Below are 15,541 nucleotides of genomic sequence, written 5' to 3' on the forward strand. Positions count from 1 at the left end.
AATAATTTTTAAAGATTCTAATTTCATTCAGAACGAACGCTAATAAGGCTTTATTACATATATTTATGTTTTTAAAGACAGGAATATCAAGTCTTTTCATTGCATATATTCAAACATCCCTTTTTCTCAACATTATCCAGAAAGTTGGAACAGAAAATTTGGTTTTCATTTGTTGAGTTTTCATGCCCATGAATACTCAATAGCAGTTGTTTCTTAAAACAAACAAACAAACAAACAAAAAACTCTTTATCAGACCCCAGCAAAATATGAAGGCTTTAGTATGGTGCTACAAGCAGATGACAAAGAGACATTGAGCTGAGAACAGGTTCAAGGCATTATAAAGAAGACACTTCAGCATCTTAGAGGTGGCTTTTGAAGCTGCCTTCTGCTAACTGAAAATGAGGCTGTGCACATAACCTGTCTGGGAAAATATGGTATCAAAAGTAGGTTATGACTTATTGAAAAACTGTATTCTGAAAACCCTTATTTATTTTACAGTATGTACATTTCAACAGACTGGCTGCTTTTAGGTGAGACTGATATATAAATGAATCAATCAATCCATCAATCAATCAGCATCCTTTCAAAGGATGTAATCAAAACTGTAAAACAAAGTGCTTGCTTGCATCATCTATGTATTCTGTGCTCTTATGGTCCTCATGTCTTTCAGCAGCATTGGTCTGTAGATCTCCTCCAAGCTTTCCATGTAGTCTAAATAATAACTCACTCGAAATCCATGCAGTGCTTCCTCCTGCACAAATACACATAGAAAGCACTTATTAGCTAGGAAGAAAAATGTACAACTCAAATTTAATGAATTCCAAGCTTCTAAAGATAGCTCATTTTGTTCTGATTGTCAGACCCTGGCTGTTTAAAATAGATTTTATTGTGTTTTATTTAGAAATACAGATTTGCAAATTCTGCTTCCAGACAGTTTCTTTTTCTAATTACACACTTACTATCCAAGAATTTTATTTCATGGAGACATTGCTTACCTCATTTTTGGAGAATATTTCATTGAAGATATTTAAGAGAAACAAAGTAGGCTTTAAGAAGACAAAGCCAGATACTAAAATATTTTTTTGAAAGAGGATTTCTACACTGGCACACGGCATAGGGTTTATAAGTGTGGCCTTTATATCCAGCTAGATCCTAAAGAGAAACAGTAGATCTGTGTTTTTAAAATCAAATATAAAAGAAATCTATATGAAGTGCTTAAATAAAAACAGAATAAACTGTTCTGCACCACTAAAAGTGAATAATTCTTACTAATTCCAAAACACAGAGTAAAAGAAAGCGCCCTCAGGAAACAGAAATGAACAGATAATTTTCCTTCTCATGGCAACTATAATGGAGGGATAAGGAGGATGCACCACAGAACACAGGATCCTGAAGCATGGTTAGGTAAAAAGGGTTAATTTGTTGCTGAACTCATCATCTACTAATCATTATTACTTGGCAACATGTGCTGCAAAAAACTCTCTGGAGGCAGCTTCTGTGGACATAAGCGGTACCTTTGGTGTGTTAACTGTAAATCTCTGCTAAGTAGAATTCTCCTGAGAACATCTACTCAGGCTTGGAAAACTGCACTTTGGCATCTGAACAGGAATTCAAAATAGTCTTTGGATTTCTTCTCCTCTACACAGAAGCAAAGCACAAATAAGATTTTACCTTCCAAGTTGCTCCTCATGCATTGTGAGAAGGCTTACTATGGTGGAATATAAAATTATATCTATCTGTCTGACTATCTATCTATATACATATATATTTGGAACTAAATGGCACATAGTGACAGGACAAGGGAGAATGGCTTCAAACTCAAAGACAATAGGTTTAGATTAGGTATGAGGAAGAGCTTTATTGTGAGGATGGTGAGGCACTGAAAAGAAATTGTGGAACACTCTGGAAGTGCTCAAGGCCAGGTTCAATGGTGTACTGCAAGATGGACTGGATCTGGATGATGTTTAAGGTTCCTTCCAACCCAAAACATTTTATAGTTCCGTTTATTTTTTTAGTTTCAATTAATTAAAATTTAACAACAGCAGGAGTATGAGTAAACTATGTTCCTTTTTCTCTGCAGTGGTCACTCAATAAATTGCAGATATTTCAGTACTGCATTAATTTAAATTCTTTTCTCATTAATTCAACAGTACCATGTCAAACCTTTAGTCTATTTTTACTGCATGAAGCAACATACAAATTCTCTCTTCTGTATTTTACATATTCTATCCAATAATGCCATCAAGATACAGTTTTTAAGATATGTTTTCCAAAACCAGAGGAAAAAAAAACCCCAATACTTTCATTAGACTGTGTATCAAACATTTTCAAGGAAGCTGATTGGGCTGCGATATGTTTTCATGTTTAAGAATATATAAGTTGGATACAAACCAGTCAGAAAACTATTATTCTTAGGACAGACTAAGATGCAGACATCTAATTCTCAAAAAAATTTTGACAGGTGAAAAAAGACTAGAGAAAAAAATTTCCCTGTGAAGAAGAGTAAGATACTGTATCTATTTATGACTGCAGCTATAGCTATGCACTACCCTCCAAAAAACCCCAAACCCAAACATAATTTATAATTGGGAAAGAATAGGAAATTGTGAGGGTGGTTATATAGTAATTGGCGTTCCTTCAAACTACCAGCTTGCTCAGCTTCGTGCCACATCTCTACAAACTTCAGCAAGAGACCACTGTGCAAACCCACCTTTCTAGACAGCACCTTGTTTGTTCAGTGAGATTAAGCCCACACACAGAGAACTGAATCAAATGCTCTCATGACTTAATGTGCCTATTTTCTTTGCTTATGAAGGAAATTGCTCAGTACAAAATGCAGGAAAGCTATTTTCTGTAAAATACTATACACAATTTCCTGCTAGGGAACAAATAAAATTAAAGTATTATTTCACTCATTTAAAATGACTAAGTGAAATTCAGTAAGAGTTTCAGATTAAGTAATGTATACATCCTCAGTATTCACAGCTTTACTTATCCTCAGCTGTTGGAAAATTAAGAAACCCTTACCTTCAAAAAAACCTGAAGATCTCGGGCTTCTGTGTGCTTCAGGATGTCTTGCTGTAGGTGTCTGAACACAGAAATGCACATATATATTTGATAATCAGGACCAAGAAAAATACATATGGCAATATAGTGACAGATCTCACTCCAGTCCATGTAATTCCAGAAACACTGAGTTATCCATTGCAGACAGATCTAGATGACAATGAAATTAGATACAATTAAATCATTCTATACATTCAGTCATAATTGATCAGCTTTATCTCTTTTTTTATACTGCATAACCTTTTCCCTGTAACATTACCCCAGTTGCGAAAATAAAAGCGATTAAGTACAAAAGAAGCTTAAGCAGAAGTACAAGATTCACCATTTTTTAATGCACAACCTCTGATTAGACTCCTAGTGAATTTGACTAAACATAACACCCTGTATCCAAGCATCTCAGTTGTACAACTATATTATGACACCTCCTGAAATTGAGACTCAAAGTCCAAGGAAAGCAAAAGTGATTTATTTTCAAGATTTCATTTTAAATGTGGCCTAGATGACAGTGATGAAGGCATGTTCAATGTGGGTTTTCCTTTCAATTAAAGCAGTTCTCTGCATTATAAATGGATGTTAGGCCCTTCACTAAGACATGTTTCATTTAATGAAGTGAGTATGAACACAGTGACTCCTTTGCCCTGCTCTAAATTACAATGTATTAAGAGGTATAATGCACATTTCATTTGGTTCTAGATGACAAATCTTCTGCTAATCATTCCTTAAAGTGTTTAAAAATATGCAGCAGAATTACCATGATTCTAATTAGATGACAATCACCATAGTCTGGCAGTAAATCTGTTTTGAGGTATTTATTGAGGCACACAATCACTTAAATACATCAGAACTGTTTCCACAGTTCAGAGTGTGTTTTTAATGCTGCAGTAGAACTACAAAATCACATAGAAGATACAGTGGCACCACAAATGGCATTTCAGTAACTCATTAAATAAATGAAAAATATCCTTGCAAGCAGTCTAGAACAGTATTTAATCTATTACTAAGTGCTCACAATTAAAAAAAGAACATAGTGTAACTTGCACAAGAATAACTGAAGGAGTGACTCTCCCCATGTGTTTTCCTTATCCAAAACCTTATTACAAGCACCTTTTTCCTATCCTGAGATAAATTCCTTCATCTGCTACTCTTTCCTCAAAAACAAAACCCCAAGGTGACTACTTTAAGCAATGTTTGTACCACACTGGCATCTGCCCCCATTAAAATGTCTCTTCACCTGAAAATCTCACAGCAGAAAGGAATTTTGAAGGTATAAGATAAAAAGTATTTTTCTTGCCTGGGCACAGCAATACGCTTTCTCACTCTGGTGAGATGTCCTTCACATGGACAATCTAACTCCCTGCACAGAGCTCTTTACCCTTCATCATGATTGCAATCTTTACAAACAGTGCTTCATACATAGCTTTCCATACTACCAAACAACTGCTTGTAAGCAAAATGAAAGCTGGCATTGCAGATAATTATTTTTCTGTTGTAATACATCTTTAATATGAAAGAATAGTGTGTTACCTGATTTTAATAGAGTACCTCATACAAAATTAATTTTTCTCTAATAACACAGGAACTGATTCCTAGTATATAACTACTGCAAATTACCCATTTCTCTCCTATGAAAATTTAGATAATTATTCCAGGGAATAAGATATTCTGTTTAAATGCTAAATCTGAGGATTTAGTATATATTATTTTTAGCAATTTTCTGCATGAACATGTAATAAAGGTCATCAGCTCCGGTACACTGGTACTATTCTATGAATCAGTTACATTCTATTTTCAGATGCTCTAATTCACTATGTGTTCTTATCTCTTATCCTCATTTTTATAAACACCACACAAGTGCCATTTAGAAAAAATGGCCAGTAGTTCCTCAGTGTCTTTGATTTTGTAGATTAAAGTAATTAGGTTGCTGTTACTTTAATACACTTTGATTGGTTACCTGGGATGGAGTGAAACCACACATGTGGAAAGCGGAACAGACAAGGGGTAACTCCGCTTTCAGCAACATTTCAACGTGGTGAGCACTGCAAAAATAGACTGGATGGATGCCATATTCCACTGTTGTAACAGGCAGGTGCATCTGGTTAACAACAACAAGAACATCATCAACAATGAAATTGAGGAACAGGATCACAAACTACAGAAATGTGTCGGTTTTTTAATTCCTTGCTGAGAACAATTTATAAAAATATACACTTTAATATGTAAAATAAGTAATTCTGATTATTTTAGAGACAGGAAACAGGATAAACAAAATAGGTTGTACTACTATTGAGAAAAACATGTAGGTAACTAAAGAAAAGTGTCAATAAATATATCCAGATTGTTACTGTACACTAGCAGTTTAGCTCCTTATTGTATTAATTGTCAAAACAGGGATGGAAAAATTGTTATATTTTAAACAGGAGAACAGAAGGAAAAAAAGGCCTGATTTCTGCTGGAATTTTCCCTCCATTTAATGGTGGAGTAGAATGTCCATGATATTTGAAGTTGTTTTTTGTATGCACATATCTTTGCAGTATGTGTGGAAGGTGTGAGTGAAATTCTATTATGTGCAGCAAAAGGAGCAAAGGTTTTATCACTATGGAAGGCGCTGGATATAAATGCCCAGTTCCAGTTCATGAATCCTTGGCACCCGTGGTTTTTAACACACACAATGGAGCAAAGTTTAGCATAAATTTCATCACAACCTCAGGCCAGACTGACTCAGACTCAGTGCTGAATGGACCACTACCATCATCCCTTCTGGTGACAAGACAGATCACTTGGTATTGCTACAGAAGCCTCCATGCAGAAGAAGTACAGAACCTGATCTGTGCTTCTTTTATCCCAGAGCTCTCTGGTAGAGAGTACAGTCCAGAGTTTATGTTCAAAACATTCAAGGCAACATGACAATTTACAAAGGGTCTTATTTTAAATAGTTGGGAACGCCCACAATGAAAGATAGAAATTATACTTCCTATATTACAACCTCAATCCAGAATACTGACAGTTTCAAATTGTCAATCATACAGTATTTGTGCAGCAACCATTTTTAAAATTTAGTAAATATACTCAAATTACTGAGTATATTTCAAAACTGTCACTAAAAAGAAAAAAATGCATGGATGGACTTGCTTTCTTACTGGACTCTAATAATTAAAAAAAAAGGTCATTCAGCAGTATCATAGATTTCACACAGAATTTAATGACACTAACAAAGTTTGTTTTATTGCCAGCTTTAAAATTCATTAACCTTTTCTTCACTATCAGTCCACATGCTTCATCTCTCCTTTTAAACAAAATTTTGAGCAAATATCAAATCTACATTTTTCCACTAATTTTTCAGGTTCATGTATTTAGCTAGAGAGCCTTAAGGAAAAGATAATCACTAAAAAAACCAAACAAATAAAAAATCTAAGGAAAAAACCAAACTAAGGAGATTAATAAAGTCTCATTTGTAAACTTTCACAGGAGCCTTTCAGAAAGAAATAGGTTATAAATTCTTACGGATAAATGCAGTCTTGGTAGCCAGAGAAATGCTGAAACAAGAAGACATGAAAATTGCTGAAGAAACATCAGTGTCTTCTCCCTGTCTCCTGACATTATGAGGAAGATGGAAGACACAAACCAGTCATAACCAGCATAGTGCTCCTGTAAGCAGCCTGAATGGGAAGGTTAAGGAATTTGGGCAGAGATGTCCTCCTCACTCTCCTGCAGCAACCATAGCTCTCCTCCTTCTGAGGCCCACACACACAGAGAGCCAGGACCTGGGTTGTTAGACATGGTCAAGGGGACACAGAGCTGCTCAGAAGGCAGCATCAAAGCACAGCTGTTTCTCAAATGGAATTAAGAGGAACAATTTAAACTGTTTACCCACACATACTTATTTTTTCCAGTTCATCATTAGTCAAGCAAAATCAATAAAAGTAAACAAAAAGCTAGTTAAATGCAAAAAATCCCTGCACCAAAATGAGTGTGCTTATAAAGTGCAAGAAAGGAGAATAATGGAGGAATAAAACAGAAGTTAAAATTATTGGGAAAAAAAGGTAAAAGAAAAGCCTTAAAATGAGATTTGGCCAATTCTGACTAATTGACCTGAAGTATAATTTAATAGTGGCATGCAAATCTAACAGAAAAGAACATAGCAAAGCATGCTTAAAAGCTGTTACCTGTTTTAGTTTTTTTTAAAGAAGTTCCACAGTAGATCCCAAAGAACCAAAAGTCTAACCACTCCTGTTGATCAGACTACATCTACTTATCACATTTATCACTACATGGGCAGCATCATTAACAGCATTGGTATTGTGGGAGTACCACAAATACTCATTAATGTTCAGAGGTTAATTGCTGCATGCTCTTTGTCACATTCCAAAATGGAAACCACTCCAAAACAGTTGATGCCAAAAGTGAATGAGATTTGCACTTCTGACAAACTATGGGAACAAAAGGGTGAACATTTTCTTGATTGCACTGGGTATGCATTTAACTTAATAAAATTTCTAAGTAAAAGTGCTCTTTAAAAAAAAATTCTTTTCATAAATATTGCATACCTACACCTCTATTAAAAGTACAAACCAGGAGTTGAAATTCTACTGAAATTTTTAGACTATATAACTTATACCATCAGGAAAGGATACAAAGTGAAGATACCACAGTCCTTTGCTGTTGTTTCAGAAACTCCTCACAATTCATTAACACGAAACATAGGTCATTTTCAGCATCTTCTTTTAGCAAGTTTAAGTATTTTCCATACCTATTTCAAAAAGTTAAAAAAATCACATCTCTGTAAATATTTTTTGAAATCCTAAAATGGAAGAACTCATACATAATAAACCTTTATTTTACGCTTAAGCTGCCATATAAATGTTCATCACTAAAACTATGCTGTAGATATACATTTAAATGATTAAATAAAACCTTATATGCTCTTCCAAGAAAGGATACACAGCAAACATCTGCTGCTCATTGCTACAAATCCTCACTCAAATTCCCTTTAGTTCAGTTTTAGAGATTGTGTTGGGGAGGAGTAAGTACTCTAACACATACAACTCAGTTTCCTCACGTACAATATTTAGAATTTGACATAATTATTGTATGTGTAATTATTATAATCAGAATTCAAACTTTAATGCTAAAGATAGCAATCTGTGGAAGTACAGACATCTAAGATTTTTCCATCATCACAGCTCTGCAAATTACGACCTAAACAAAACGTTTGGATGGCATATAACTAAGCTTAGCTAAACAGAACCATTTAGAGAAGTAATGCAAGGGAAAAAAAGACACATAATTCAGGATAATGCAATTTTATGGTAAATCTTACCAGCACGTTACAATTAGTCCTTACAAAAATAGGATAATAACATACATAAACTGTATGTAAGATAATTTAATTATGTACTAATACCTTTTTCAATTACAGTTAGAATTCATTTTCTTAAAGTTTATCTTAGATTTAAATGGTATAAAGCAATGAGTTGATGGATTAAGCATTATTAAAGTCATTCCATGAAAATCAAACAAATCCTAGAAATACTCTAGGGAAATATTTTAATACCATGTACCTGACTGTCATTTCAACACCAAGCTGCTGCAGAGATGAAAGGTTTTCTTTCTTCACATCTGCATCCATGGCTAAAACAAAAGAAAATAAATTAAATAAAGTATTATAAGAAAAACTATTTGAACTGAATGCTAATGTAAAGCTCTTTCTGTGTATGAATACCAATTCTGGAGAACTGCTGCCTATTCAAAATTATTTTGGTAGTGTTTGGAAAGGATTCATAAAGAATCTGCATTCTTCACAGACTTTTTTAACTGAAAATCACCCTCTTTATAAGGAAATCTTCATGGTAAGTATGGTTATCATGATCGTTATCATTAGATTTACAGCAAATGACATCTTTTTCAGCCCCATATCTTAGTGGAACTTGGCCCTTTCCAGCCTAGAAATCAGCCAAGGCACCCTTTTCTGATCCATTTTCTTCCATTCCAGAGGCCTTAAAATTTCCTAGCTGTAATTCCAACTTTATTAGCAAAAAATCTACTTTGATATGAATCACAGGAAACTTTAAAATTATGGATTTAAAAATTAATTAAATCCTGTATTTACATGCTTTTTTTTAATACAGTAAAATAAATATACTCCATTTTCTGCAGTTGTTTAAATTAAAAATCCAAGCTAGAAAAATTTATAAATAATGATTTAAAGCAACCACTATTGTAGCATTTCCTCAAAACTTTAAACTCTAAATTAAATTTCAAATGGGCATTTTCCCTATCAGGTGTGTGTTATCATCTAACTATATCACAAATAAAGCTAACTATATCACAAATAAAAATTGCAGTCCAAAAATATAATGTATTACAAAGCCGAGGGAATAAACCTTTAACACACTTCTTTGAAAGTGCTACTTAAAAACAGCAGGGAATGAAACCCCTTATTACCCCGACAATATTTGCTAAAAATGTAAATAATAGATATGGTGGCAGAAGTTAAAGTATATTCATGTAAATGATAAATGTAAAAATCTAATTAAGTAGATCACACAGTAGCTTCCTCTGTATTTTTTCTACACCCTCAGACAGACAGAGAAATCAAAGGATGAAGGATTCTCTGGCTATTCATGCAGGTAAATACTATGTTCCTGGCACACAAACAGGGACTAAGGTATTAAAGATGAAATAGTTACAAGTTCAGGGAGGAAAGGACTCAAAGAAAACAAAAAACAAAAATCTCCACAAAAAAACCTAAAAACCAAAAAACCCAAACAAATAAACAAACAAAAAAGAAGAAAAAGACCTCAGCCATCAAAAAGAAGATTCCATCTGCTCATATGAGATGAGGTAGGCTAAAACTTTTATGAAGAAAATAATACAGCAAAATTGCACTCCACAATGAAGCAATAAAATTCAGCAGAGGAAGTATGGCAAGAAAAAATATAGCAAAAAACTCCACTGTATTTTATAACTTTTACATATAACAATAGTTTAAGTGTTACAGTTGTGAGAAATTAACCTTGTACCTTTGACAATATATTTAGATGTAACAAAAATCAACTGTGCTTTGAGTAAAATGTTCTTATTCAATAATCTGCTGGGACTGAAACAGTAAACCCACATCAGAGAGGTTTTTTGCAATCCAAAAGACAGAAGTTCAAATATCTTTTACATAGCATACCAGCAGTGCAATCTTTGGAAGAATACATATAAATTTGCAGGGTATTTCAGTTAAAATCCCACAGAGATAACTGAAATATTCATAACTTTTACAGCTCCTGTTCCAAGTTACCTGTTCGCTGAGGCTGCAACTGCCATACTAAGTCAATTAATTTTCAAGTTTGTGTGTACAAGTGGGAAGGCAAGAGGCATACATACATGCTAGAAAATAGGAGCTTGAATGAGTTGGCCATGGCTAATGACTAATTCAGTCTTAACACCACCATGTTCAATGGCAGCAGAGGGCAAGGAGAATTATGATCTCTAAGCTCCCATGCAGTCCTGTTTCCATTTTGAGGTGGAACCTCTTGTGGATGGCAATGCAGGTATCCCAACCCTGCAAGGGTGTAATGAGGAAAAGCTGTACCACAACCCACAGAGTGAGCCCAGTGTCCATTCTGTAACATTTTACAGCAAGTACTGAATTCTCATTGTCCGTTAACATTAAAAGAACACAGCTGACTTCACTGATTTTTGTGGATTTTTCTTCTCTGTTGTAACAATTTCTTAGGGGCTGAAGTGACCTTTTTTCCCCACCACACTTCCTTCTGATATTTTCCTCTGTATTGTACAGGGAGATAAAATTAACCTGGTCTAGATTGAATAATGATTCTCTATCACACAGTACCTAATTAAGGCGAAACCCCTTGCTTTCAGACACCACTGTATTCGACACAATCACAGCTCTGTACCCTGCTAATCCACAAATTGTGCTTCTTTGTCCCGTCAAAAGTTTTTATTTTCTTTTTTGTTTATCACTTAACAAGCTGGGAAGACTAGCCCTAAGAACATTGTAAAGTCATTAAGAATACACAAAGGACTACTTCCCACTGATTAAAAACTGGACCTAGAAAGCTTAAATGCTCCATTAAACTTAGAAAAATGCTATGAAAATCAAGTGGAATATTTAAATACTGCATATTGCAATCCATGGACAAAAGGCTTGCTTGTTGTGACTGTACTATTGTGATGATGCCCATATATCTGATTTAATGCATTGAGTTCATTTAATACAAAATTTTTTGACAAATATTTTTCAATACACCTGATATAACTGTCCTGAAACACAAAAGGTTTCATAACAAAAAGGCATGGAGAAAAATCAGTTCTCTAAATATGAATGCCATTCATCCTCAAAGGCCAGACCGCCTCTCTGAACTGTGAATTAATAATATTACACAGAACTCTGGCTATTATTAAATGGAATGAACTTTGGCAGCTTCATTTTTATTTATCTTTAAGCAAAAAAAATCTATGTTGAACAGATATTTCAAACTTCTTTCTTTAAAAATTAAAACCACTGTAAAACAGAAGCCAAAATTAAACTAGTGACTTGAAGGATATCAGAATTCTCTAGGACCTGACTGACAACTTAAGAAAATTCATAGAAAGCATCTCAGTGGGCAGCACTTTTCAAAATGCTTGTAGCATTCAGGAGCACAAAAAGAGACTCCCATGAGGCATGATTTCCAAAGGCAACTCTGTATTATTATTAAACTCAGGCTATATTTATAAACACTCCAGTGTAAATTAAGTGGCATGCACAGTTCTATGGCCTTCTTTCTGATCAGCCTACACTTCAATTAACTTTACAATTTGTAAGAAAGATTGCATTCTTATTCATTTTCCCTCCTACCATGACAAAGCTTTTATGTGTTTAAGTCAGAAAATGGGCCACATCACATTCATACTGACATGACAGGATGCCAAGCTGAAACAGCTTTACATCATATTTCATATAACTTGTATGGTCTTTGGATAATATTTAATTTATTTCCCTGTTTAAAGTGTTGTTACACCAAAGACACCACTGGCTTCCCTTCTGTCTTAAGTAAAGAATATTACTAAAGCTGTCACTCACATTATTGGTTTAGCTCTTCCACTTCCTGATGCCCAGGCCAAACGGTTTTATGTCTATATAAATAATCTTTCAAATTTGCTAATGGATGCTAAATTTTAACTTTAGCAGTGATAAGAAAGATTAGGTTTCTTGCTAAGGATGAGAAAGACTTTTGATTCAAAGAAAATATTTAAGTACAGATTCTGCAAACAGCTGAAAACACCATGAGAGCCTGAGCTACCTGCATAATTCCCACAAATGCTTTAAAATACTTAGAAGTATAAAGGTGTATTTTCGAACAGATTTCTAGTCCATGGCTTTGTCCATATAAACTGAAATTGTAGAACTCATATTTTTTTTCCTCTAATTTATTATTTTTGTTAAAAAATAGCAGGTTTTCACTTACTCTTCAACAGGTACCTAAACACTGACCCTGTCCTTTGGCAGATACCCAAGCAGTCAATACTAATCTTTATGCTTTGTTAATAATTATCCTTTCTCAATCTGACGTTCTTACAAAAGTTTTCTATTTTAAACATTATTTGGACTCGTAGCAGAGCAAAATTTACAATTTTCTCTCCATATTCTGTTCCACAACTTTGCTACTGTTTCTTCATTATGTCACCTCCTTCACCAGGCTACTTGTCTAGAACACTTCTGACAGACTGACCTCATATTCATTGTTAGAACTGTCTATAAAAAGAATCTTTTTTCAAAGAAAAATATTACTTTTGTTGGATTTGAACTGGGAATGGAGACAATGTGAACAAGATCCAAGAGTAATTGCTGGAGAATGTTGATGGCTTCTCAGAGGTAATCTCATGTGTAATTCTACCTTGACTATTGAAAGTATCTGTTATGTTATCAGTACTCTTTTCATAACAATACAAGACCAAAATATTAATATCTAGAACTTTACTATGTAATGATCATCGCAAATACTCAATACACAAATACTTTCTGGCAATATCTTCATTAAGAATGAACTACATTTTCAGTCCTGTTACCTAAACTGGCAATGGGTAAAATGCTTTCTGATAACAATATCTTCAAAATGGTGGACAGTTTGAAAAAGTGCATTTGTCAAATGATGCAGAAAGAGTGGAAGAATTCCCTTCCTTCTCCTTCCCTTTCAGCCTAATTTCAGGTTGTAGTCCTGTATTTCTCATTTGCTGCTCCTTCTGAACAGCTCTATACTGATACCTTCCCACTAGTGTTTTTTAAATTTCTCAGTTTGTTACCTGACCCACCTGACCCTTCAAAGATTAAGAGCTCATTAAATCGCAAAAAGCTCCTTTGAGATTTTGTTCAGTCAGAGAACTAAGGCTCATCTAGGAGAAGGAACACACCATGACATTTGAGTCTTATGGTCAAGACCTGAAATCCCTGAGGTTCTGTCCCTTTGGCAGTACACAACAGAGCTGTTTCAGAGAGAAAGTCTGTTGGCAACTGAGGATTTGGCAGCAAGGTCACCTGCAAAAGCAGAGCTTCCTGCTGATCACAAAGCGTTACAGCAGTCCCAGCTTTGGGGAGTCTGCAACACATCATGGAGATCAATTAAGCACAGACACCAATACACTAGGATGACTTTGCACTTCTCTGATAAATGGATTTGTCGAAACCTTGAGAAAACGATGACATCTTCACAACGCGTTTCTGTTACACTGAACTGGATTTGTTAACAGAAAGAACGGGAGGCTATTTTAGGAACTTTGTATCCCTAATATATAATGCATGGTATTTTACTACTACAGCAAATTTCAGTTTCTTGCCATTTTATTGCCTATTACAGCTAAACACCAATGATTTGGTGTTCAATGTTTTAGGGTTTATAAAGGAGAAAGAAAAAAATAAAAGCAAACTAGAAACAAGTAATTCTAGGAAAGGGGACAGACAGAGAACGTTAACATATACACAGATTCAGTCATCTGAATAAACATCACAGCAGTACCATTGCTGCTAGCAGAAAGTAAACTTCATGTAAGATTTGTGTTACTGTTTATAATTGAACATTGCAACTGCATTGTGTTTAATCAGATATTTTTCCTTCTCTCTTATCTTGAAAATGGTAACAACCCAATCTAATTTAATTTTTTCACATTTGCAAATTTTATGAGACTAAAATCCTGAGGGATTCCACAGCAGATGGATGACTGTGCTATTCTAATTACAACTAGCTACAGGTTTACAAAGCTGTCGTTTCTTAAGATAATCAAATTCTCATTTCAGGAAACATGATAAATGCTGAATATGTGCTGTACTGAATCCACTTTCATGAAAAATGTGACTTTTCTTCATTGAAATTAAACAACTACTAGAAACTGGTTTTCAGTTCCTCAGGCCCAAATTTATTTAAGAGAATGGTGGATACATACAACTGCCAAGTTCTTGTTGGTTTACTTAGATGTAGAGCTAGAAAGTTGTTACCCTCCAACAACTCATTAGCTTTTCCTCATATGTCTCTACTGTAACTAGTTTTAGAACTTAGGTTAGATGGGTCTTACAGGAGTACATGGAAAATATACTGTGGAATAATATGGCATTCAATTATTCTCCTTGAAGAAAATGCAACCTTCATAAAGACTATCAGAAAACCTTGGGAAATGCACAGAAATGGGGCCAATTGTTATTCAATCTGTGAGAAATCTAGTTTCAGACAAATAAGGTCTGATAAAGACTTGAGTGTGCTTTGTTGTCCCTTTGGTACAAACATAAGAAGCATAATGCATACCTGGGTTCGCAAAGTGCATTACCCTCCCATTGGAAGGTCATACTCTTTATTTTATGATATAAAAAAGAACCCAAAATGAATGTAAATTTAGGTGTATGACCAATTCTTAATATTGCACCCTTTTACTGTTTCAAGGTAGAATTAGAATATGATCACATATTCAGTTTTAGAGCCAGATTTCTGTTTCAAGTCAAACAGCATGAATTTATAGGCTTAAACTAACTTCCCTGGTTAACCCTCACTGCCACACCTGTCTGAAAAAGGTGCTATGAAGTTTAAATAACTATTTTCCTAAAAAGGTTAAAAGAAACCTTTGATGAAATGTGCTGTTTGCTTGAGCAACACTCTTTCCTGGGATGGAGAACTCTTCATGAAAAAAGTCCGTGATAATGTTATTGCTGACAGAGAAAGAACTCAGTAAGGCACCACCAGTCCTTTGCCTACCTCTTACCTCCAGATTACTGACTACCCTTGAGAAGACTTCTTATTGTCCCATTTCAAAGCTTGTCTTCATTAAAGCACATGGAATATCAAAAGCATTTGCACATGAAAACTGTTCATTAGACAATACTTTAAACGTTGGAGCCTCTATTTGATAACTGAACAGGCAAACTTATCCAGAATTAATGTCCACTAGTGCTTGTATAAGACCCCCAAAAAAACTCCTCATTCAGAAAATACAAAAAGAAGTA

General features: G+C 34.5%; 1 protein-coding gene across 1 annotated transcript in view; it reads right to left on the bottom strand.

The window, feature by feature from the left end:
• Positions 1-248: 248 nt before the first annotated feature.
• Positions 249-15,541, bottom strand: part of TBC1D32 (TBC1 domain family member 32) — a 75,831-nt gene continuing 60,538 nt past the window's right edge. The window contains exons 29-34 of the mRNA XM_066315313.1: positions 8,625-8,694; positions 7,698-7,813; positions 6,568-6,722; positions 5,018-5,158; positions 3,028-3,216; positions 249-751 (exon numbers count right to left, since the gene is read on the bottom strand). Of these exons, the coding sequence (XP_066171410.1) occupies positions 632-751; positions 3,028-3,216; positions 5,018-5,158; positions 6,568-6,722; positions 7,698-7,813; positions 8,625-8,694 (791 nt within the window). The 3' untranslated portion in view covers positions 249-631. The remainder of the gene's footprint in view (positions 752-3,027; positions 3,217-5,017; positions 5,159-6,567; positions 6,723-7,697; positions 7,814-8,624; positions 8,695-15,541) is intronic.

The sequence above is a fragment of the Sylvia atricapilla genome, chromosome 3 (genome assembly GCF_009819655.1).
Source record: "Sylvia atricapilla isolate bSylAtr1 chromosome 3, bSylAtr1.pri, whole genome shotgun sequence".
In the NCBI taxonomy this organism is placed as follows: Eukaryota; Metazoa; Chordata; class Aves; order Passeriformes; family Sylviidae; genus Sylvia; species Sylvia atricapilla.